At 42.5% G+C, this 22,349-nt stretch overlaps 2 protein-coding genes and 1 pseudogene across 4 annotated transcripts; 1 reads left to right on the top strand and 2 right to left on the bottom strand.

Annotated features, from left to right (window-relative positions):
• Positions 1–775: 775 nt before the first annotated feature.
• LOC311517145 (histone H2B 8) lies at positions 776–10,654 on the bottom strand. 2 transcript variants are annotated; one of them, XM_084621714.1, is made up of 2 exons: positions 10,183–10,654; positions 776–1,401 (listed from the first exon to the last, which is right to left on the bottom strand). In XM_084621714.1, the coding sequence occupies exons 1-2, from the start codon at positions 10,557–10,559 to the stop codon at positions 1,398–1,400; spliced, it is 381 nt and encodes a 126-aa protein (XP_084477840.1). In that variant the 5' UTR covers positions 10,560–10,654; the 3' UTR covers positions 776–1,397. The 2 variants fall into 2 exon arrangements, with proteins under 2 accessions (XP_084477840.1, XP_084477839.1); XM_084621713.1 differs by having other exon boundaries at positions 780–1,401; positions 10,176–10,654.
• Positions 6,838–8,066, top strand: LOC311517134 (histone H3.2). Its single transcript, XM_084621705.1, has 2 exons — positions 6,838–7,084; positions 7,396–8,066. Exon 2 carries the CDS (start codon positions 7,423–7,425, stop codon positions 7,831–7,833), a length of 411 nt encoding a protein of 136 aa, XP_084477831.1. The 5' UTR covers positions 6,838–7,084; positions 7,396–7,422; the 3' UTR covers positions 7,834–8,066.
• Positions 10,655–11,810: 1,156 nt separating the features above from the next.
• LOC311517123 (histone H1.03 pseudogene) lies at positions 11,811–12,521 on the bottom strand (annotated as a pseudogene). The gene has a single exon. The product of its transcript is annotated as a histone H1.03 pseudogene (transcript).
• Positions 12,522–22,349: the final 9,828 nt, after the last annotated feature.

Raw genomic sequence — 22,349 nt, 5'->3', positions numbered from 1 at the left:
GCCAGGCTCTGAAAACCAGGACATACAGAATTATGGTGCACAATTAACTAACCCTTTGGAGTTGTCAGTAGCCACTGAGGATATATTGTAAGTATATTTCAGTGAGGGCTACCCTATATTAAGTGGACATGAGGAATGGCTTACAAATTAAATAGCAAAAATAAATAAATAAATAAATTAGTTAACACAGAGTTAGGCCGCCCAGTCTCGAGGCAGGAGCCATTCACCAATGAGGTGACCTCCCCTGTAGTGTGGACTTGTTCTCCTCCTCCTGGCAGTCCTCGCTGAGTCTCTGCTTTGCACCTCCAGGACCACTGCCTTCCTTATACCTTGTGCCTGCAGGAATCAGGTGTCTATGCAGGGAGGCTTCTGCAACTCCGCTACCATGGGCCTGCTCCCTCACACACCAGACAAACACGTAAGAGTCATCCCTGAGTAGGTACTCTTCAGCAGCACCCCACAGCTGGGGACTCAACACTTTCCTTGCAGTTCCAGCCGGGGGTCTCTGCTCTGCAGGGCCAGGACCGCAGTCTCCCCCACCCCTTGTACCCTAGTGTCTTGGACCCCTCAGATGTGCAGGAAACCCTATGCTATCGGTGCTGCCCTAACTCTACCCCAACCCTACTGCCCACTTAATTTCCAACAACAGTAGAAATAAAAATCAATACAAACAAAAGCATCTTAAAAAATCAAGATCAACATTAATCATTACAATTGGAAAAAAATAAAAATGGAATTCTGACAAGCCTAGGCACAGATAAGAGAAAGTTAACCAGTGCAGTAAGATACATAAAAGCTACTGACAAGAAGTCCCTGTATTAGGGAAAAATTCTACATAAAGTGGTATGATTGAAGTACAAAAACCAATTAGAAAAGAGGTATGATGACATAAAAATAGCATGGACAGCTAAAGTTACATAAAATGAAGCTTGCATATGCATATTGTATGGGTTATGTAAGACACAAGGCTTAATGTTGATTGGATAGTCAGATAATGTGGAAAGATATAAATAGTTTAGTGTGTAATGGGGTAAAATCCTCAGGAAAAATCCATTGTGACCTGCCTATGCCCCAGGAGAAGGTAATTGATTGATAGTTTTTTTCCTGAATATCTGTCATTCACTGCTTTCACTGCACATGGTCAGCAGTACCCAATGCACCCCATGCTCTGTCTACACAAAATCTGTGGCTTTTAAAGTAACCATCACATACTATTTTCTGCACAGAACAGCTGCCTCATTCAGCTCCAGGATGGATAGTGGTTCATGGAATAAATGAGTGGTGAAGGAGGCTGTTGTCCACAGAACCTCTTCATCATTTCTTGAAGAAGTTGGAAGATTGCCAAGGCCCGGGTCTCACTGAACACTGACAAATGCATAGCTGGACAGCAAGCTGGATCACCTGTGTGTTAGTATAGTTAAAATAGGTGTTAGATTTTATACAGGTGTGTTTAGTATTTGGACTTTATGAAATGCTTGTAAGTTGCTGCATGTCTTAATCTCACTTATAATATCTTTATCCGATGCTATAAGATAATATTTAAATGTTTGCTTTGTAACTATAAAAGTGTTTGCTCTAAAACTATAAACTGGCACGGTCAGGATAGAAGCATCACCAAGTGTGAAGTACAAGTTCTTTGGGACTGGGAGTAACCTGAATATTGTGGTGATTTTTGGTGTAAGACACCATCTGGCACAAAGGCAGGTTTGCTTTCGGAGGCTTGCTATAGTGCTTTAGGAGCTCACACTGGTTACTTAGTTGGTGAAATGTAATTATAGAACATACAACTAGTTTGTGGTTCTTGCCTTGTTCCGTGACAGTCTGCCCTGAGGTTGGCACTCATGCGCCTGAGCTACTCTAGGCAGCTCAACAGTGTATACTATCTGAAGTACTAGTACAGGCGAATCTAGACCTTCCCATAACTAAAGTGTCTACCCCTCAACTAAGAAGCCAGGGGGAACCACTAAGCCCAGGCTGCAAATGATTATGGGGGACAAAAAGGAGAAAACAGGATTTTGAGTAAGATCAAAGGTTGAAAATCAGGGATCCGCAAGGGGTACCAAGCAGAGGAACCCCGACAACCCCCACTACTATTCAAAGGAGTCTACAAAGTCAGTGGACACCACCCAGAGGAATTCATCCCAGAGACACGAGCAGACAAGGGACAGGAAACAGGCCTGGCAGTTGCAGAGTACCCCCATTCAGCTTCCTCCTCCTGGAGGGATGGATGGCCATCTTGGCCATTGCCAGGAGGAGGTTTATGGGGAGGACCTATGAGTGCGAGGCCATAGGCAGGGTGTTCACAGACCAGGAGGCATGGGGAAAAGTGCAGCCAGAATCTCAATAAGAGATTCTGGAGGAGCTGGGAAAGGAGCTGAAACCTGATGCCCTGTATATAAATGTGTGCCAGTGTAGCCCGCTTGTCGCAGAAGGAATCGGTGTCAGAGGAGATAGTGAATGACTCCAGTTGGAAGGCATGCACTGTTTGAAAGTAAAGTACTGGTGTGGGTGGGTCTGGGTCTGCCCAAAACTAAATGCCCACCCCCTCAGAAAAGGGAGGGGGCATTAAAACTAGGTTTCAATTGATTTATTGGGACAACTAATGAAAAAACAGGATTGGGAGCGCAGGTCATAAGGTAATAATCAGGAATCTGGTGGGGGACACCAAGCAGAAAGTTCCTGACAGCACCCACTGCTCCTCAAAGGTGTTCAGGGAGTCAGTAGACACTGTTGGGAGTGAAGGTATATTTAGGCCTGACAGAAGCCTGCTGGGGATTTTAAAGAGTCTGTTCTGATAATGTTCAACTACGTAAGCATAAGTAGGACTGGGCATGTGTAAGAAATTGCAAAGTCATCATATTTAAATTGTGGGAACAAGAAAAGATAAAGTAACTAAAAAGCTAGAAAAGATCAGTTTGAACTAACACTAAACCTGTCTTGACAGGGGAGGAGAGTTAACATGGATAAGAGAGACTAATACCAATGTATAAGAAAAGCTACCAAAAAGTTCTAAATAAGTTTGTGTAACAAAAGGTGGTTGAAACTGTATTGTCCAGTGCTGGAAGCAACTGTGATGAGATGGTCCTAATGAGCATCCCGCAGTAAACCTCAACTCAACAGACATGGCCCAGAGAAACTCTGTCCAGCATCATGAGTAGACAAGGGAACGGACATAGGCCTCCCCAGTAGCAGAGCACCTCTTCCTCCCCCATGCAGCTTCCTTCTCTTGGTATGATGCATGGCCATCTTGGCCAGCACCAGGAGAAGGTTGGTAAGGAGGTCCCATGACTTTGCAGGGCCACGGATGAGGTGTGCCAGAATCGGGAGGTGTGGAGAAAAGTGCAGCCAAAATCTCAGTAAGAGGTTCTGGAGGATCTGGAAGAGGGCTGCAACCTGACACACCCTAAGTAGAGGTGTGCCATGGTCTCTGGCGAACAGGGGTCAGGGTAGTCAGTGAACTGCATCACGTGAAGGTTTGTAGTCAATAAGGCATGGGATTACAGGAAGAGAAGATAAGCCCTCATGGTTATGACAGTTGAATGCTGCCCTGGAGAACTGGATTCTATCCTGGACTCTCTCATAGAGTTCCTATGTGATGCAGGGCAAGTCACTTAAACCACACTTTTTAGCAGTGGTCATGAATTGTGTGTTCCTTATTTTTTCTGTGCCTTACTTGAGCCCTTTTGTCTGATTTGAAGAAGTGATGAGAGCTCATAGCTGCATCTGAGCAAAATGGAAGTTCTGGTTGTATATATTATGCTAAGTACTCTGAAAAATCAGGCCCTAGCCATCTGGAATCAGGCACCCAAAATCCATGGATATTTTTTCTTTAATCTCCGTGTTATTTGGCTCCTCATCAGAGAAATTGGATTAATCATGTCACCTCAACTCACAGGGGAATTCTCTAAGATTAATTAATATTTGGTGAGCATTATGATACTATGGTGATGAAAGCCTGTGAGAAAAGAATAATTGTGTTCAGAGGAAGGTCCGAAGAGTGTGTAACAAATAAAAATATTTCCAATAGGCTTTTTTTTTTCCTTGTTCAGTTCAAATGTTATATCAAGACTGTATTTTGGCAGTGTGTAACATACTGTTTTCATTTATTATCTTAAGAGACATGTCATATTTTAGACATATTTACAGCTGGACTTGTCACTTGCTATCTGTCCAGTACCTTGTATTATGGGGAAAGTTGAGTTTCTATCAGAAAGTTCTAGCTTTTAGCTCTGCGGGGGGAGGAAATAATCTGTTATTCAAAATACAAGTAATCTTAATGTAAAAGCTACAGAGATGAAGAAAGAATATTTATTATTGTATTGCTATTGTATGTTTTTGTTGTTAATAGTAAATATAGCAATGTAACAGTATTTTAAAATTCTGAAGCTTGAAAAGGAGTGTTTTATTTTCTTCAGTGTCCTAGAACCCTTAGTGATCATTTTAATCCATGCTTTCTAAAGATCAGCAGATGCATAGTTAAATTGTGTTTTAGTAGCAGAGTTAGCATTAAGGTGTATTACAATTTGATATACACACGTGACAGCAAAAAAGTTATTTTTTTAAGCAATTTCCAAGCCTTTCCCACACAAAATAATTCTTTCTATTTATCAGTTATATAAATGAATTCCTTTATCTGTCGTGGAAAAGGACTCTGGGTTTCTGCTTGATTATTTGTACAGTCATTCAATCAGTAGTCAGACTACTTACAGTACGGTACAGCAAAGGGAATAATAATATTGGAAAAGGAACATACGGACGTAATGAACGAAAGAAAATAATACGGTATCCGATAATACAAGAGGGCCCTGCTCTATCTTTGGATGAAATACAGTAAATGCACTGATCACATTAGTTCTCCCTTCGCACACTTGGTGAAATGGCGACGAATGCTGGGGAGCTGAAGAAAGGTGATGTGTCCCGAAACCTGATTGGTCAGATTTTACTGCAGACTGCAAATCCATAAAAACCAAAGGAGCAGTTTGAAACCAAAATAGGCACAAAAGTGAAGCAGTTTTACCAGAAGATCCTCCAGAAGGCAAAATAAGGTAATGGCAAATGAAAAATGCCATTTGACAGCTGCTCTTATTTAAACAATTAACAGAGACGCCAGGTATTGCCAGAAAATCAGGGATTCCTTTGAATTAATAATTAGTAGAGGTAGGATTTGATAATTTGCCAAAGTTTGAAAAAATTATATATATATATATATATATATATATATATATATTGCGGAGTCTAAATGGAATAATGCTCAGACAATGGCAAGCGCAAGGGCCGGGCTAATAAGCCGCCACTTTTCTTCTAACTCAAGCATCACGAAGACAGAGGCTAGTGGGGGAGGATAACAGAGAATAGACCCCGCCCATGTTTTTCTTGACAGTTTTCAATCAGGTAGTCCCCACGGATCTCAGCCTCAGGTGATGTTTCATTGCACAAACTATAATCTAAACTGCACTCGGTAAACGGTAGGGAGAGGGCTATCAGAAAGTGCTTCTCCATAATGTCCACGGTATTTCAAAGCTTGGATCGCTTGTAGGGGTATAAAACGTATCTCGAAGAGAATGCTGAAGAAACTTGAAGATTCTGATCTGTTATCTTCATTAAGCATGCTTAACTTTTTCCTTCTCCCAGTCAGACCAAAACATCAACAATACAAAGGCACTTTTCAAAGCCTCCCTAGACTTTCACAATAAGAACTGTTACTTTTAGTAACTTCCTTCAAAGGTGTGGGGAAAGACTTACCTTACACATCAAATCGTTTATTATTATGTGATAATTCCCAATTTCTTAATCTTTACCAGCAATCTGTTCACAGCCATTGATCTATGAGAAACATTGTATGAAAGCAGCTGTCTGCTCTCTAGTTCCATATATATATATATGAAACAAAAAATTGAATGCTAGCTGATACCTATAAGAGGTCTCAGGAGAAAACTCACAAAAAGTCTAACTCAGTTCTTTCCTGTTGTATGTGGTACTTAATATTTAATTTGTACCATATTCAGAGAATAGATTTAAATAAAAGTATTAAAGTGATTTTAATAAGGGGTAGGTGGTTCTGAATACTGTCTAGAGAAAAAGAGCCTTTTCAGGGAGATGGCCTTGGTGCTCTCAGAGCTACTGTTTGGGCAGCCGGCTTGCAGCAGCCGCAGAGGGACAGCAAGCTATATCTCCTAGGAAGGGATACCCGAGGACTTTCCGGTCCAGGCTAGAAAGCTTAGTTAAAACTATTCCTCTCACAGCAGCTTCTGCCTCCAAAGGGGGGCAGGGGGAACCCGTGAGTAAGGGAAATGGAGAGACTGGGGATGAGTTAGAGACCAAAATACCTTTTCTATCTGGCTAGTGGGCCCCTGATTTGACACACTTATTAGTTTGAAAAGTCCACTCTGTTAACAGATAAGTTAGTGATAACCCTCCCCTGTATGTCCTCCTAGGGACTATTCATAACCTACTTAAACAATCTCTACCCTTGCCGGTTGGAGGTGGGAGTTTGAATACTCCTTTAGTATAAAATTGTTGGGGGGGGGAGGGCTAGTATCTAATGATTTGTGTCCATTTTTTCCACTGATTTGTTAGTCTCTAAGGTGCCACAAGTCCTCCTTTTCTTTTTGCGGATACAGACTAATAGGACTGCTACTCTGACATTTATTAAACCAAGTAGATTATTGTGAACAGAAACAGATTAGACTGTAAAATAGAAACTTAATCCTTTTACTAGGTAAGTATTGCAACTCAAGTGATTACTGTTTAAAAATTCCTTCGGTCTCACCTGTTTAATTAAGGTTTCAGGGAGGACAAAGGACTAAAGGTCTCAGTCTCAAAGCGGGGTTAGAATTGAAGGATCATCCAACCCTCCAAATAACCACAAACTGAAACATGAAACACAATGAAAACGGGGGGATTTTATTGTGTTTCAATAAAACAATAAATAAACTAGGGTTTAGTTATTACCCTTCTCTGTCTCCAGAGATGGGTGTTCGACTGTAAGAGAAATAAGGAGCGGGAATGACATTCATAAACTGGCTATTTTGAAAGAGAAGTAGCGAGACATGGAGCCTCCGATATAAAAGAACAAGAAACTGAGGTAGTAGCGAAGGAAAGGTGGAGTCTGTTTCCGAGAGAGGAAACCGCACAAATGTTCGGTGCTGGGCGGTCCAGGAATCGCGGATTTCAGGGAAATGAGCTGTGGTGCAGCCACATTGGGAAAGCCGTCAGCTTTGGGATAGTGGTGAGGCGGGAAGGGTCCTATTTCAAGAGTACAGAGCGGGCTTTTTCAAATTTTCAAATTACCCAATGATATATGGCTCGTAACCATCAGCCAATCAAGAAAGAGAGTTTGCCTATAAATACAGCTAGTGCCGCAATAAACGCTTCTCTTTTTCCGTTTTCTTTCAGAGGTAATAACGCCTTGTGTTTCTTGCAATGGCCAGAACCAAGCAGACCGCCCGTAAATCTACCGGTGGCAAAGCCCCCCGTAAGCAGCTGGCGACTAAAGCTGCTCGGAAGAGCGCGCCTGCAACTGGGGGAGTGAAGAAGCCTCATCGTTACCGACCCGGCACCGTGGCCCTGCGAGAGATCCGCCGCTACCAGAAATCCACTGAGCTGCTCATCCGCAAGCTGCCCTTCCAGCGCCTGGTGCGTGAAATCGCCCAGGACTTCAAGACCGACTTGCGCTTCCAGAGCTCGGCCGTTATGGCCCTGCAGGAGGCCAGCGAAGCCTACTTGGTGGGGCTCTTTGAGGACACCAACCTGTGTGCTATTCACGCCAAGAGAGTAACCATCATGCCCAAGGACATCCAGTTAGCCCGGCGTATCCGCGGCGAGAGAGCTTAAAGGCTACTCAGCCCTCTTCCAAATGACCCAAAGGCTCTTTTAAGAGCCACTAAAGTTACACTTGAAGGAGTTGTAACACACCTATAAGTAAGTCTCTAAGATGCCACAAGTACTCTTTTTCTTTTTATAATGTAAGTGTTGTTCCGCGGTGGTACACCACTGTAGGTAAACTGCTTTTTAATTTAATAGGAGTAGTGTTCTCCTGTCTTTTCAGTAAATGCATTTATTCCCTATTAACTTCTAAAGAAAACCCGAGCCAAATACAAAGTTGCTATTTAAAGCTTTAGCTTCAAGTCCCTTTCCCACTTTGGGGTGATTATTTGACAAACTCTAGAAATATTTCATATAAAAACCCTTTGCAATTCGAAAAACTGATATTTCCTCTTTAAAAATACTCAACTACATCGACTTCTGTAGGGAGCTGGGGGTAGTCAAAGGATTTCTTAGTTTACTTTTAACCAGATTTATCACGTGGAAACCTTTATTCTCAGTCTGGCTAAAAGTAACCTGTAAACAAGCCGCCAATGGGTTACTTTGGGGTGCGGTATGTGAATGATAAACAAGGTTTGAACAATTCCTTTGTAAAATTCAAGCTAATCTAATTGGAAACGAAACACAAATGCGATCTTTTTCAGAGGAGGGAAGGAAGGTGGGAGACAAAGAAAGCGGCATTCTTGTGTCCTATTCTCCTTAACGCCGCGTATTAAACCAGCTAGATTATTTTGCTCGAAGATGTATCAGGATGAAACTGTAGACAGAGAAATTCAATCATTTCACTTTTGCAAATAACTATTTAAAAACTCCTCCAGTCTTTCATCTGTTTAAGGCAGGACTGAAGGAAATTAAAAGAGATCCCTCAGGAGGGTGCAGTACCCCATAGTCACAGAGGAGAGACTTACTGAAGGGTAGTTGTGCCAACCTCTAAATAACCGCAAATTAAAACACGAAATACGAGGATCGAGAGACGTTTCATCCCATTCTGTGGGTTAACTATTATCCCCGCCCCTTAGCTCTGGGGATTGATGTGCGTGATGGGTGTTCAGCTGTAAGAGAGAGAGCAGGAATGACATTGTTTAATGAACTGGTCGTTTTGAAAGAAAAATAGCGAGACACGGAGCCTCTCATATAATAGAAGAAATAAATATGCACCGAGGTGGCAGAAAAGGGAAGGCGGTTTTGTAGACCGAGTAGCGGGGGCGGGGGCAGCAGACGAACGCGGCACTGGGGTGGTTCCGGGTGCCTGAATTTCAGGGAAGCGGCCAGCTTGTGGCGACCGCTTTCGACCTGTGCTTCCAGAGCTCGGCCGTTATGGCCCTATAGGAGGCCAGCGAAGCCTACTTGGTGGGGCTCTTTGAAGGTATTAACTTTAACTGTATTTTCCACTGCATGCATCCGATGAAGTGAGCTGTAGCTCACGAAAGCTTATGCTCAAATAAATTCGTTGGTCTCTAAGATGCCACAAGTCCTCCTTTTCTTTTAACTTGTGTGCTGTTCACGCCAAGAGTCACCATCCTGCCCAAGGACATCCAGTTACGCCGGCGCATCCGTGGTGAGAGGTTTACAGGCTGCTCAGCTCAGCCATCTTCTGCAACTTCCAAACGACCCAAAGGCTCTTTTAAAAGCCACTACATTCACACTGAAAGGAGTTGTAACACCCCCATACCTTTGAACATTTGTTATCTTTTAAATATTTATTAATGTTCTTCTATTAACAGTCCCAAATAGCAAGATTATTCAGATAAACTAGAGAGGGAGAGGGGAAGCATCGAGCTTTAGCTACAGGAACTTAAAGAATGAGAGAAACCATGAGGCAACCAACTATCCTTCAGGCAGATATGATTGATACGTTTTGAATAAGCAGATAAGAATGATATTAATGGAGCCAAAACTTTTTAGTCAAATTCAGTTAAATAGAGAATTTAACAGTTTAATCTGATCAAATTTCAATTTTTATTTACCGGACCAAACAGTTTAGCCATATTTTATATTTCTTGGGGGTGACACCTCACCGAACTATTGGTTGGGAGCGGCAGAAGAGAAGAACGAGAGACAGCGACATTTTGCATTAACATTCTAAAACCTGATATAGTTTAAATTGACTTAATGCCATATTTACTAGAGCGAAATCAGTCTCCCCACGATATATGGAGCATATGCAATGAAAAAATAACTTTCATAAATCACTTGAGACTAAAGCACATTAATGTTTTTAAAATAAGCTTTGTTAGAGCTTGAAAAACACAAGCAACAGCAATTAGTGATATCAGAGCTCTTTGGGTGAGAAAGTGGATGGCTCTTAAAAGAGCCTTTGGGTTAAAAGTGTAGGTAATCTCACAACAAACCATTTACTTGGAGCTGGTGTACTTGGTGACGGCCTTGGTGCCCTCAGACACGGCGTGTTTGGCCAGTTCCCCCGGCAGAAGCAGGCGTACAGCGGTCTGGATCTCTCTGGAAGTGATGGTTGAACGCTTGTTGTAATGAGCCAGGCGAGACGCTTCCCCCGCAATGCGCTCGAAGATGTCGTTTACGAAAGAGTTCATGATCCCCATCGCCTTAGAGGAAATACCGGTGTCCGGGTGAACTTGCTTCAACACTTTGTACACGTAGATGGAATAACTCTCCTTCCTGGTCTTTCTGCGCTTCTTATCGCCCTTCTTCTGAGTCTTGGTCACAGCTTTTTTAGAGCCCTTCTTGGGAGCGGGAGCAGATTTTGCTGGCTCCGGCATCTTAACAAAAAGTACTCTGTCTTAAAAAACTTGACGAACGCTAATCCGCTACTCCTGTATACGTAGAAACAAGAAGTATAAAAAAAATGGCGTCCGCCCCTCTATTTATAGAAGCCTTATGCAAATTAGGTGTTTTCCTTTCCTCTTTCTTATTGGATCTGAGAATCAAAAGCCGTCCCCTCCGGCACATTTTACCTGTCTATTGGTCAGAGTTAGATACACATTACCATTGGCTATTCAGGCAATAACTTTTCAACCTATCATAAATCATTTAACTCTCTAAAGAGAAGTGGTAGGACAGTGGGCCAGAGAGTGTCATTTCTTCGCTGTTCTTTTATTAAGTTGTGTGTTAGAGCACAACGATGTCCGGCCAGGGAAATTAAGGAAGTAAAGTGAGGTTTAAGAACAGGTCTCGCTTCTTGTGTCCCTTCTCTGAGTGTAGTGAAAATATGCTAATGCAAAATAACGTATCCATCCCTTTCTGTTCTTTCGCAACAATCATTAACGGCACCCTTTAGAAAGTGCATTAGGGTATTTACGAGAGAGTTGTATTAAATTAACAAAATGATAAATTATACACACATCTTCCTTTCCAGGTTATTTTTGCAGTTACGAACGAAACAATATATAAAACAGCCGATTAATCTGACTGGAAACCAAATAAAAATCCCTGGGAGATAATTTGTCGTTTTCTCAAGATCGCCCACCCCGAATGCGCGAAGGAGAGTCTATATGACACTGAATCCCCCTTAAGAAAAAAATAGTTGTTACTGGCCAATCCTTGCACAGAGTGGGATTTTTAAACTACAACTGGTTTAAATCCACTCTCAAAGAGGGCAGAAAATGAACTTTTGTTTCTAAATCGCCGTTTCCGATCACACCCTGTTCTCTATCCCTCCCCCTCCGACAGAGACTGAAGCTGACACAGGAGTAATGATCGTAAATATCTTTCCATAAACAAACTCCTGCCAATAGATTTGAAATACGCCCCCCGGTTGATTTCTAGCAGGAGTGGTAAAATTACAGTAAGAAAGGTACACAGTAGAAAGAAAGACTATCTCCAGAGGCTCTTTCATGTTCCTTGAATGATGCACAAACCTATTCTATTTGCCTTTTCTTTACTGTGATTCTCATGTGGCTAAGCGAAATGGGAATATCTGCCTTTCACTGAAAAGGCACCATGACATAAGTGAATCTAGAGTTTCAGCTCCTTTTGGGAAAGAATGGGTGGCTCTTAAAAGAGCCGTTGGGTTTTTTATGGTAAAGATCTCACGCCATTTCACTTCTTCTTAGGCGCGCCCCTCTTAGCCTTCACTGTTTTGGGTTTCGTCGGCTTGGGCTTGGCCACCTTGGTCTTCACAGCTTTGGGCTTAGCCGGGCTCTTGGCTGCCTTCTTGGGCTTGGCGCCAGCTTTCACCTTTTTCGGGCTCTTGACCGTTTTCTTGGCTGCTGCAGCTGGTTTCTTCGCTTTTTTCGGGCTCTTTTTCACGGCCGCAGCCTTTTTGGGTTTCTTGGCGGCGCCGGCGGGTTTCTTGGCAGCTGGTTTCTTAGGCTTTGTCACTGGCTTCTTCTTGGGCGCCTTTTCCTTGGTCTCACCCGACTTTTTACTGAGCTTAAAGGAGCCCGAGGCACCGACACCCTTAGTATGAACTAAGATGCCTTTATTCACCAGACTCTTAAGCCCCAGCTTGATGCGGCTGTTGTTCTTCTCCACATCGTACCCTCCGGCGGCCAAAACCTTCTTAAGAGCGGCCAGCGAGACCCCTTTGCGCTCCTTGGAAACGGACACCGCCTTGGTGATCAGCTCGGTCACGCTGGGACCCGCGGCCTTGCGAGCTTTGAGTCCTCCTGCCGCCTTCTTCGGTTTTTTAGCTGGAGCTTTCGAAGCTGGAAGAGGAGCTGCAGCCGCAGCTGCTGTCACTGCAACAGCGGGCGCGGTTTCAGACATGGTCACACCGTCGATTTACAAACGCTCTACACACGCCTCACTACAGTAGATGGCTTGTATTTATAGAGACGAGCTCGTCTCTGATTGGTGAGTTTAAGAACCCGCCCAGCTGTAAGGCAGACAGAGCTCTTTTCCCCGCTCAGTTTGTGTTTCTTCGGAGAAAATAAAATGTATTTTTTGCACAATATCTGCCACAGAATCACCTCATTTTACAATCATGAGAAGGTGATATAGAACATTTTTATCTGTCAGTATTTTCTGTTGAAAATAATAATACTGTGATAAAGAAGACCCAATAAATCTTGCATCCTGGAGCTTGATGTACCTCTGAAGAGAGAAAGTTTTGTTTTTCTTTGTAAATTAAAAATGTTCTTTTAGGAATAAGATCAGAAAAAGAATGCAGTACTAATCTTTAGAGGGTCTTCTCCAAATCATATAAGAAAGTGAGTGATTTGTATCAATGTGCTCATTATAAACTGATTTAAAAGAGACAGAGGTAGCACAAACTCCCACAAACTAGATTTCAGCTTTGCTTACCAAGGTCTATAACCCTTGAATACTAGGAAATAGTACTGACTTAACTTAGGGGATCTTTCCACACCATCTAGACTAAAGTTCTGTGAGGGGCCGTTTACTTCCCATAAGGTAATAATATGTGTTTTGTGGTATTATCCCCCACAAATTATCTACTCTTGGTACAAAACCCAGATTCTAGTTCTTGTAAAATAGGAAAGGGATGCATACCTTAGCCTGATGACCAATGGGTATATAAAAATATTAAAGCATAATTACTGGCTATTGTTTAATTCTAAATTACAAAGAAACAAATCATACTCTAGGTTAAAAAAAGGGCGGGGGGTATTTTTTCTATAAAATAAATTAGAAATCATCCATTAATCTGAAAAAAGAAAGAATGGCAGATGTGAAAGTGTGTGTGGTGTGTGAATCTCTGTAATTAAAATGATCTGAAAACACAATTCCTACACCCCTTTAGTTTCTAAACTAGAGACAAACAGTAGTTGTTTCTGGACAATCCACTTTGCTAGGTCTCAAATCAGTGCATAGGGACATTCCTATATGTAAAGTCTGTGTCAACAGGACCTAGCTGTAGAAATTGAATGATTGTACTCAAGTGAATCTGAATAAATTATACCAGCAATACCATTCATGTTTCTTTCCTTAAAGAAACACTTTATGTTTATTCATTCATGATTGGCTCCAGTGCTTGACTCATATAATAAAGGAGTGTTGTATCCATTAGGATCAAAAGCCCTGCTTAATAGCATCACATTCATTCAATGAATATCTTTCCCTTGGAGACAAATCTCTGGAAGGGAGAGGTTGGCATATGAAAGTCATAACACCCTTTAATCCTGTGGGGTCAGAGATGGTAGTAGGCCCTGAGAAGGATTTCTATAGACCAAGGCTGAATCTATTTTCTTTATCCTTATCCTGAGCACAGCAGGTAAGGTACTTGTCTCTGGAGAGCCATTGCCTTCAATCTGTGTCTTTTAAGGGGTTATGTTTAATGAGGTTTGGATTAGTGTAACTGGAAAAACTCAGTCTTTTCCTCTGTTCTCACAGTACAATGCAATTAGTTGGAAGCATTCTTCTCTTCCATTTCTCTATTTTCTTGTTCTTTCTTTTTTTCCTCTCCCTTCATAAGTGGAGTCAGCAGCCTAGGTCACCCCAGCTATGGAAGAGGGTATGTGTGTGAATGGGGCAAATTGGGAAATCTCAATGGTGAATCAAATTCCCGCAAAGCACACTCCCTTTTTCTGACAAACGCACATTTGCACACATGTTCCCATCCCTAAAAAATTCAGCTAATTAGGAAAGTTCCCCTTTTGTTATTTATTAGAATAAATGAACAACCAGTTCTGAAAGAATGGCAGGGGCTGTGAATGGTTCCTGGGCAGGGGAGGGAAAACCAATGGATATGGCACCTCTTGTTTTATCAACGTGTGAAAAAGGTAGCAATGTCTTTTTTTCAAACTCAGCCTTACTTTGTTGTGTCATGGAGAAACTCAGCAGGTCTGTGTGTATATATATATATATGATGGCTCGCATCTCAGTTATAAGGGAACCTAATAAGGATATGTAAGTACTTCCAGCTTTAATAGCCAGAGAGCATAGTGACTTGCCCATTCTGTGGTTGACATGCATGGAAATGGAAACTCAAAGCAGTGCACATTGCCCTGTGATGCAAACACCAATTAGGAGGATGTGGCCTGGGGTGCTTACAGAGAGGCCACTCTTGCCGAGCCCTTTTCTACACATGAGAAAGGTGGCATGCGTGGTCCCAATAGTAACACACTTCACATCCCTATTCTAAAAGGCTCCTAATGGTGCAGCAGTGATCACACTAGACAATAAAAAAACAAAACAAAAACACTTAACCTCCCTGTGGTATTCCACTCTGCCAATTTCCAGGGGTACCATGGCAATATGGATGGGGATCACTGATGCAAAAGCCCCTGAGTGCGCCAACAGCCATCAGACGGAAGAAACTTTCCATCGCTACAAACATGAGCTAGCTTGGCAAGGGCAACCTAGAGGTGAAAATGTTCTGTTGCCCCTTACCAATCCCATGGACCATCCACTCTCAATTAGGGGGGGAGGGGGGATGGAGGGATTTTATTGGAATGGTTACAGCCAATAAATAAAATAATAATAATATTTCACAAGTCATAATTTATTTAGATAAAGAAGAGAGATGGTAATATACCCCAAACTTATTTGGTGCCTCCAAGGTAACAGATAACCCTGGTGGGATCAATTTTAAATTATTCTTGCTATGTAAATAAATATCACATCTTTTAAAATTATTATTATTGATTTGTTTGTTTCAGTAATGAAGCATGAGTTTATATTATTTGCTGAATAGCCTGGTATGTTGCCCAGTACTGTAATGCTGTGTAATGATAGGCACTGGGAAGGGCAAATCTCAAAAAGGTTCAACAGTTTGGTTCAGTCTGTGCAAGTATTAAATAGTCTGGATATTTTTCTTAATACCAAATCTCTTTAAGCCCCTTCCCATGGACCTTCTCCCTAGCACCCCTTTGCTGTGAGGAGGTTTCTCCTTCCCATCTGATAGCAGTACCTTGGAGGACAAGCTTGACCGCCCTTGCTAGCTGATGAAGGGCAATGAGTTTGCGACAAATCAAAAGAATTGAGCTTGAAAACCGAGAGACAAACCTTAAGAAAACATCAGCAATAAAACCACAATCTCCCTTGCGAGGGGATTACTTCTCTTTTAGCATCTCACCTGAATATTCACATGAGAGATTGGCGATGGGAAGTAATAGTCCTAAAAGAGGAATACATCTCACGGCTACCATGCAAATGTCGGCTACAATGCTGAACTTGATGAGACAAGTGTAAGGACTGTTGTGTTGATAAAGAGCATGTTCAGGGTCAACAGGAGAAGAGATGCTAATTAAACTGTCCTGGAGCCTGATCCATTCAAGGGAGTTACAAACCAGCCTACCTGGCACAGGCTCTGCTAAGGCGAATGAGACAACCCAGATCCACCTGTGAGTAGTTAATTACCTAAGTGGCTGGGTGGAAGTAAATTAGTTAAGAAACGCCTGGGCCTAATACAGATGAATGAGGGCTCAGTTAGGTGGTTCTAGGACACAGAGAGGAAGCTTGTGAGGAGAGGGGCTTTTCAGGGAAGGTGATTAGAGATCTTACGAAAAAAGAGGGCTTAGGAAAGGTGTTCCTGGAGGCAACAAATTCTGTGAGTGCAAAGGCCTAGGAAGATCAGTCCCAGTGAAAGGCCCTTAGTAGATGATGGCAAGCAGTCCAGGTGGTTGAGGCTCTGCATGCTGCTTCAGAGGAGACTATAGCTGTTTGACATCTGCATGGGTCCTGATTCCAGGAACTCTTTCCCAGCTGATGGCAAGAGCTTGCTTCTAGAAGAGGGTTCTCAATTGAAAGGGCCTTACCGGTGATGAGCGTGGACAGAGGAGCTGGATGGACTCAGGTGGAGGCAGATAGACTAAGCTTAACACACGTACCCTGGGTAGGACAGTGGGGGTGAACCCCTGCTTGCAAATCTCTGTGGCCAATGATTAAATAAAACTAGACCCTTGAAGTGGTACCATTTGCTGTATACAAGCCTCACTGAGCTTAGTGATAGCCTGTAAGAGGAAACTGAGGCAGGGACAGACCCTGTTGCTCCCCACCAAGCTGCCAGAGATTATGCAGGTTAATGTCAGCATTGAGACAAGGGGGAGCTCTGAGAGTAAGTGCCCATGCTGTAACAGAAACCCTTTTACAACATTAAACAGTTAATGCAGGCCTGAGATTTAATATCAGGTCTCTGATGGCTTACTCCCTTTTTTGTTAACCATTATACCACTTGCTCAATTTGCAGGAGACTTGAATCTCCTGCTTCAGAAGCCAGGAATTTAGATCCTTTCTGGATGGAGCCAGCCCCCCACAGTTAGAGAAGTACAATTCTTTGGGTGCATCAACATGGACATGTATACAGATCACTCTACATCCTCATTTTCTCCCTAAGAAATCCCCTGAGTTGGGGGTAATGTGTATGATTCGTTCTAAATATCTTTTCAAATACAAGGTGATGTGGACGTCACTGTCTCTCACATAAACAACCTCAAGATTGTAGAACCTCACTCTCCTGAAATGTATGCGATGATTATCATGATAATAATATCTAGCTCTTATATACAGCTTTCATCAGTAGATCTCAAAGTACTTTACAAAGGAAGTCACTATCATCATCACTTTTTTACAGATGGGGAAACTGAGGCAACAGAGGTGAATTAACTGGGCAAGGTCACCCAGCAGATATGCTGGGTGGAGAGCTCAGGTCTTCTGAGTCCCAGTCCAGTGCTCTGATCCATTAGACAACACAGAACCTTGACCCAAACCCCAGCCAGGCACTTCAGACACCAAGTATCTTGTAATAAACAAGGGCACAACCAATTTTTACCCAGTGAGGACCATGCCTCCTAACTTTCCCTTACACTGAGCAGAGAGTCCCTCTTCTTTTTGTCCCAAAGTCTGCATTCTTCTCAGAGAAATGCACTTCCCCCTAATCAAACTTCACTGGCACCTGGAACAATCACGCTCCATTCAGTGCTGGTTAGTTGTGGCAGAGCTAATCTCATTGTATGAACTTTAATTTTTAATTTACTGATATGCTTTGTATTTCCAGGGTGATCAGGCATCTGGGTTTACTGGCTTTTGTCCCGGTTGTGCAGAGCAGTCCTAGTGTCCCAACAGGTTCTGCTGGCACAAGGGGTTTGACTATTCACCCTCTCCCCCTTCTTCCCCTGCAGCCATTTGACCTAGTTCTTTCTGTGATAGGCCAGAATGCACAACCTACACGGTGCTGTCTATAAAGATATTTTTAGAGTGCTGGTAAGACTCACTACCCCAAGTCTGTCAACCCGGCTGGAGGGCTTGGTCCAAAATGCTGCATAGACCCACGCTCTGAGAACAGCGTTTAATGAGTCAAGGAAAGAGGTAGAGGTGGCAGCAGCACTGGGGCCCAGTCAAGACCTAATGGCCTACACGGTGGGGTTAAAGTGACAGAGAAGTGGGAAGTGATGGGTTAGAATGTGTGAGTGGCTGATGCGGGACTGTAATTAGCTGCTTGGGTGTGAAAGAAAGTAATGTGGCTGTTTAGCGAAAAGGGAGGTAAAGCGCATGGCAGGGTGGGTAGAAGATGCCTGACTGGGGGAACGGGAAGCCAAGGTAGCCATCTTAGAAGATGAGAGAAGCAAAACAGGAGCAGGCATTTCTTCCTCCAGCCCAGCCTAGCTGTCAATACCTTGCCGGGCATGCATCAAGTTCTCATTAGAGACAGCTCTGCCTCCTGTCACATTTGAAGATGAGACTTTGAAGAAAAATAGGGAAAATATGTACATTTATAACATTTATCAGTTTCCTATAGTTAGTGACCACATGTTTGCAATAGCAAGTCAGAATTTACAACACTCTAAGTACTGGAATCTTCTGAGCAGCTATGAACCTGAGATTCTGTTACATGTCATTGCTCTGGAGACGGGTAGAGCTCTATGGTACTGAAGAAAGCAGATGCTCTTCTGTCTCTTTAGTCTGGGGTTTCTTTCTTCTCTGGGACTGCAGTACCTTTTTATAAAACAAATAGGTGAAGAGTATATCCTGACTGGTCCTTTCACAGAGTTACTGTCTCTCAAACCAAGAAAGGCAATCAATCAGGGAGATGCCCACCACCTCCATTACCACCCTTGTCATTTCTCCCAGTCAGTAAAGAAAGGTGTTTTGTTTATTGGCAGAACAGGACAGTCTTTACTCTGGTATCTGTTCCTTCTCTGTTCTTTCAAAATACTCTCCTTTTCCAGTTCACTGTCCAATTAATCTTACTCCTGCCCCATCTCCATGACACCAAGCCCATTCTCCCAGCAAACAATGTCAGTTCGGATGTTAGGAGAAACACACTTTCCCTCTGTTCTATTGGCATTCATTGGCAAAGGCTTTGCTGGCATCTTGCTGAATATCACTATCCATTACTCCCATAGCCTCTCATCATTAAGGTGGTCAGATTCTTCCTTTTCCTTTCTCAGACACTCCTACCTACCCACACAAATGGAGCTTTCCAGGTGATGCTGCTATGTGCTCTTTTAAGGGAGAAACTCTTCATCTCAATACAGTCAAGTAGTATAAGGGTTGTTATAGACAATAGAAAAGTCCTTCTGAGACCAAACCAACGTACTATGTCCTGGTTTTACCATAGTACCTAAAGGTTCTTTTAGCTGGACTCCCCTTTACCTCTCATTTGAATTATCCAATTTTATTATTCTTACCTGTGGTAGACTCACTGACAATCTTCTGTCAGGGCTACCATTAGGTCTCTGCATAATGTTCCCAGACCTGGGCCTGGATGTCTTCAGGCAAGATTGTCAGGAACTGTTCTAAAATTACTAGTTTCATGGTCTGCTTCTTGGTATGGATCTCTGGTTTCAACCATTTATGAACCTGTCTGTAAATCTCTCTAGGTCCTTCAGTGTCTTGGTAGAGGAAAGCCATAAAACACTGATGTCTTTGTGTGCAGCTGATGTACCACAGAAGGATTGCTTCTATTGCCTTATTCTAGTTACCTGCTTCTCTGGCAACCAAGCCTCTACAAGCCTGTTGTGCTTTTCCTTTGAGATATGACAGCAAAACTTTATCCATTCCTTAGGCCACTCTTTCAAAGGTCTTGAGATATATCTCAGTACCATCTTTCATTGTGAGCATACATAGTTTCAGGTCTTCTTAGACCTACATCAGTGATGGCTCCAGCATGAGGGTTCCATAAGACCAGCAATACTTCTTGGCATTGGTGATTTTGATCCCAATATATCACCTCCCATTGGTCATTCACTGTCTGTTGTGGTTTCAGCTACCTCATAAATCCGCAATGGTCTCAGCCTAAGAGAGGTATTTCCTGCATGATCCAATCTTTTTTTCACTGCCTCAAAGCCTAGTAGATTTTACTTCTCTGCCTTAACATTGCCTCATCTGCTGAAAGGAGCATTTTCTGCCATAAACCTTCAGTTGAAGATTCCTAGTTGCATCCACATCTTGTTCTGAAGTCATAGCCTGCCTCAGGGCAGTCTTATTTCAGGTTCGACTTTCATTGCTACCGCATTTCTCTATCTCATGCCTGCATCTGGAGAAAGATGTACAGACTCTGAATTTGTGTATTCATTTGTCTTACTTAGACCACTACAACTGGTCCCATCCCACTCCTGATGCAGCATGTGTTGGGTTGCTTATTGTGAGCCCGTGAGTGACATTTTCGAAACTGCAAGTCTGTCAGTAGAGAAGAAAAAGTTCACATCCACTGAGATCCTTTCCCTAAAGTTCATGTGGAAAGAAAAACACATGAAAATTGTATATACACACGCAACTTCATCACAGCAAAAGAAAATCAAACCTTTTCTCAGGCCACCATTGGTGAACTGTCATCCTCCCTTTAAAATAATCACTCATGACATCTTCTGAAAATCAGATATTACTCATATAAAATAGCCAGGTTTTAGACCTTGCACCCATTCCCCTGCTGTTGATCACATGAGCTCAGCACAAAGAGGAAGGCAAACGTAGTGTCTATACAGAATGGAAGCAATCTATGCAAGCATACTGAAACCTCACTGTAACGGACACCTTGGGAAACAAGATCACTATTCGTTAAAGTGAAGTGACAGAGACCATTATGTTATAATTAATTATGCATAAGACTACAAGTCAGTCATGAAGGTCATGGATTTCGTGATTTTACATGACCTCCACGACTTCAGCCCCGGGCAGCAGGGCTTGGGCTTCTGTGATTTATTGTTTATTGCCTATGTCCTGTCCAGTCCATGACTTTTACTAAAAATACCCATGACAAAATCTTAGCCTTAATGATGCATAATGGATTCCATACTCACCCTGTTGTCAGGTACTCATAAGCTTCTGAAATTGTCATCTTTTCAGTGATATTTTCCATGCCGGGTTTGTGTCCAAAGGTGGTTTGTAAAGCCTGCAGGGAAAACAGCTCATCCATTTTTAATCATAATTTGGGGGGACCCTTTACTCGTTATATATGTAACACTTTCAAATGTCTTACAGCCAAAACAGCTAGAAGTTGAAAGATGGAAGCTGACACAGAAATAGTCCTCACTGAGGAGTAATAATTTTCCTTGTTCCTTGGTTTTATTCTGGCTCAATCCTGAGTCTGAAAATTCTTCACCACCAAACATAAGGAGATGAAGGTGGCTGTTTGTTCTGGCACACAGGAAGAATTTGAAGCACTGGCATATGGATAAGCCATGCAGTGAAGCACAGAGAATCTAATAGCAGCACAGTGAAGAGACTGACATATTGCTGCCAATCAGTAGGGACAACAGGGGCTGAGCTTCTGATCACCTTGTAATACATAAAGGGGCAGAAAAAGGTCTCCTGTGGACTTGTGGGGGGAGGGATAGCTCAGTGGTTTGAGCATTGGCCTGCTAAACACAGCGTTGTGAGTTCAATCCTTGAGGGGGCCATTTAGGGATCTGGGACAAAAATTGGAGATTGGCCCTGCTTTGAGCAGGGGGTTGGACTAGATGACCTCCTGAGGTCCCTTCCAACCCTGACAGTCTACGATTTAAAAAGATGCACAGAAGGAACCCCTGCTCTGATGTACCTTAGCAGCTCTGCCGCTGGTGACTTCCCCTAGCCCCTCATTTCTCTAGATGCACAGGACAGGGCTAGAACTGGTCATTTTAAAAAAAAATGATGAAACAGTTTGATGAACTTCTGCCAGAAATTTTTGGGCTTCCAGGGGTCCTTGCTCCCAGTAAAATTGGGCAGAAAATGGTAATTCTATTTCACAAATAATTTCTTTTTTGTTGTTGTTTTTCATTCTGAATCATAATGAATCCACATTTTTTAAACAATCCACACACAAAAATTACCATTCTCCCATCACTTCTATGTGGGACATTCTAATGGTGTCTAGCCAAATAATTTCCCATTATGGAATTTACCCATACTATTTTCAATTCTTACTTTTACAAGTCAACAGAGCACTGAAGAATTTGAGAGTGGGTCTTCTTTTATGTTTATTTTTATCTTTTAAAAAATCCCTAGGAAATACCATAGAAAATGTACTTTAATAGAATGTTCAAGTTGCATAGTTAAACATTGCCTAGTAAGGGTATGTCTACACTAGAAACTGCAGCTGTACCGCTGTAGCATAGACGTTAGAGCGATGCAAGGGGTTCTTCCATCACTGTACTAAATCCAGCTCTCTGAGAGGCAATCACTAGGTTGATGGAAAATCCTTCCATCAACCAAGTGGTGTCTACACCGAG

Source organism: Lepidochelys olivacea, assembly GCF_965140295.1.
Source record: "Lepidochelys olivacea isolate rLepOli2 genome assembly, chromosome: 1".
Lineage (NCBI taxonomy): Eukaryota > Metazoa > Chordata > Testudines > Cheloniidae > Lepidochelys > Lepidochelys olivacea.
The sequence above is the reverse complement of the archived record's forward strand: the minus strand, read 5'-3'. Positions and strand labels throughout refer to the sequence as shown.

Bases quoted from the DNA above. Each gene is read 5' to 3' on its own strand.
- LOC311517145 (XM_084621714.1), bottom strand. From the start codon at position 10,559: ATGCCGGAGCCAGCAAAATCTGCTCCCGCTCCCAAGAAGGGCTCTAAA.
- LOC311517134 (XM_084621705.1), top strand. From the start codon at position 7,423: ATGGCCAGAACCAAGCAGACCGCCCGTAAATCTACCGGTGGCAAAGCC.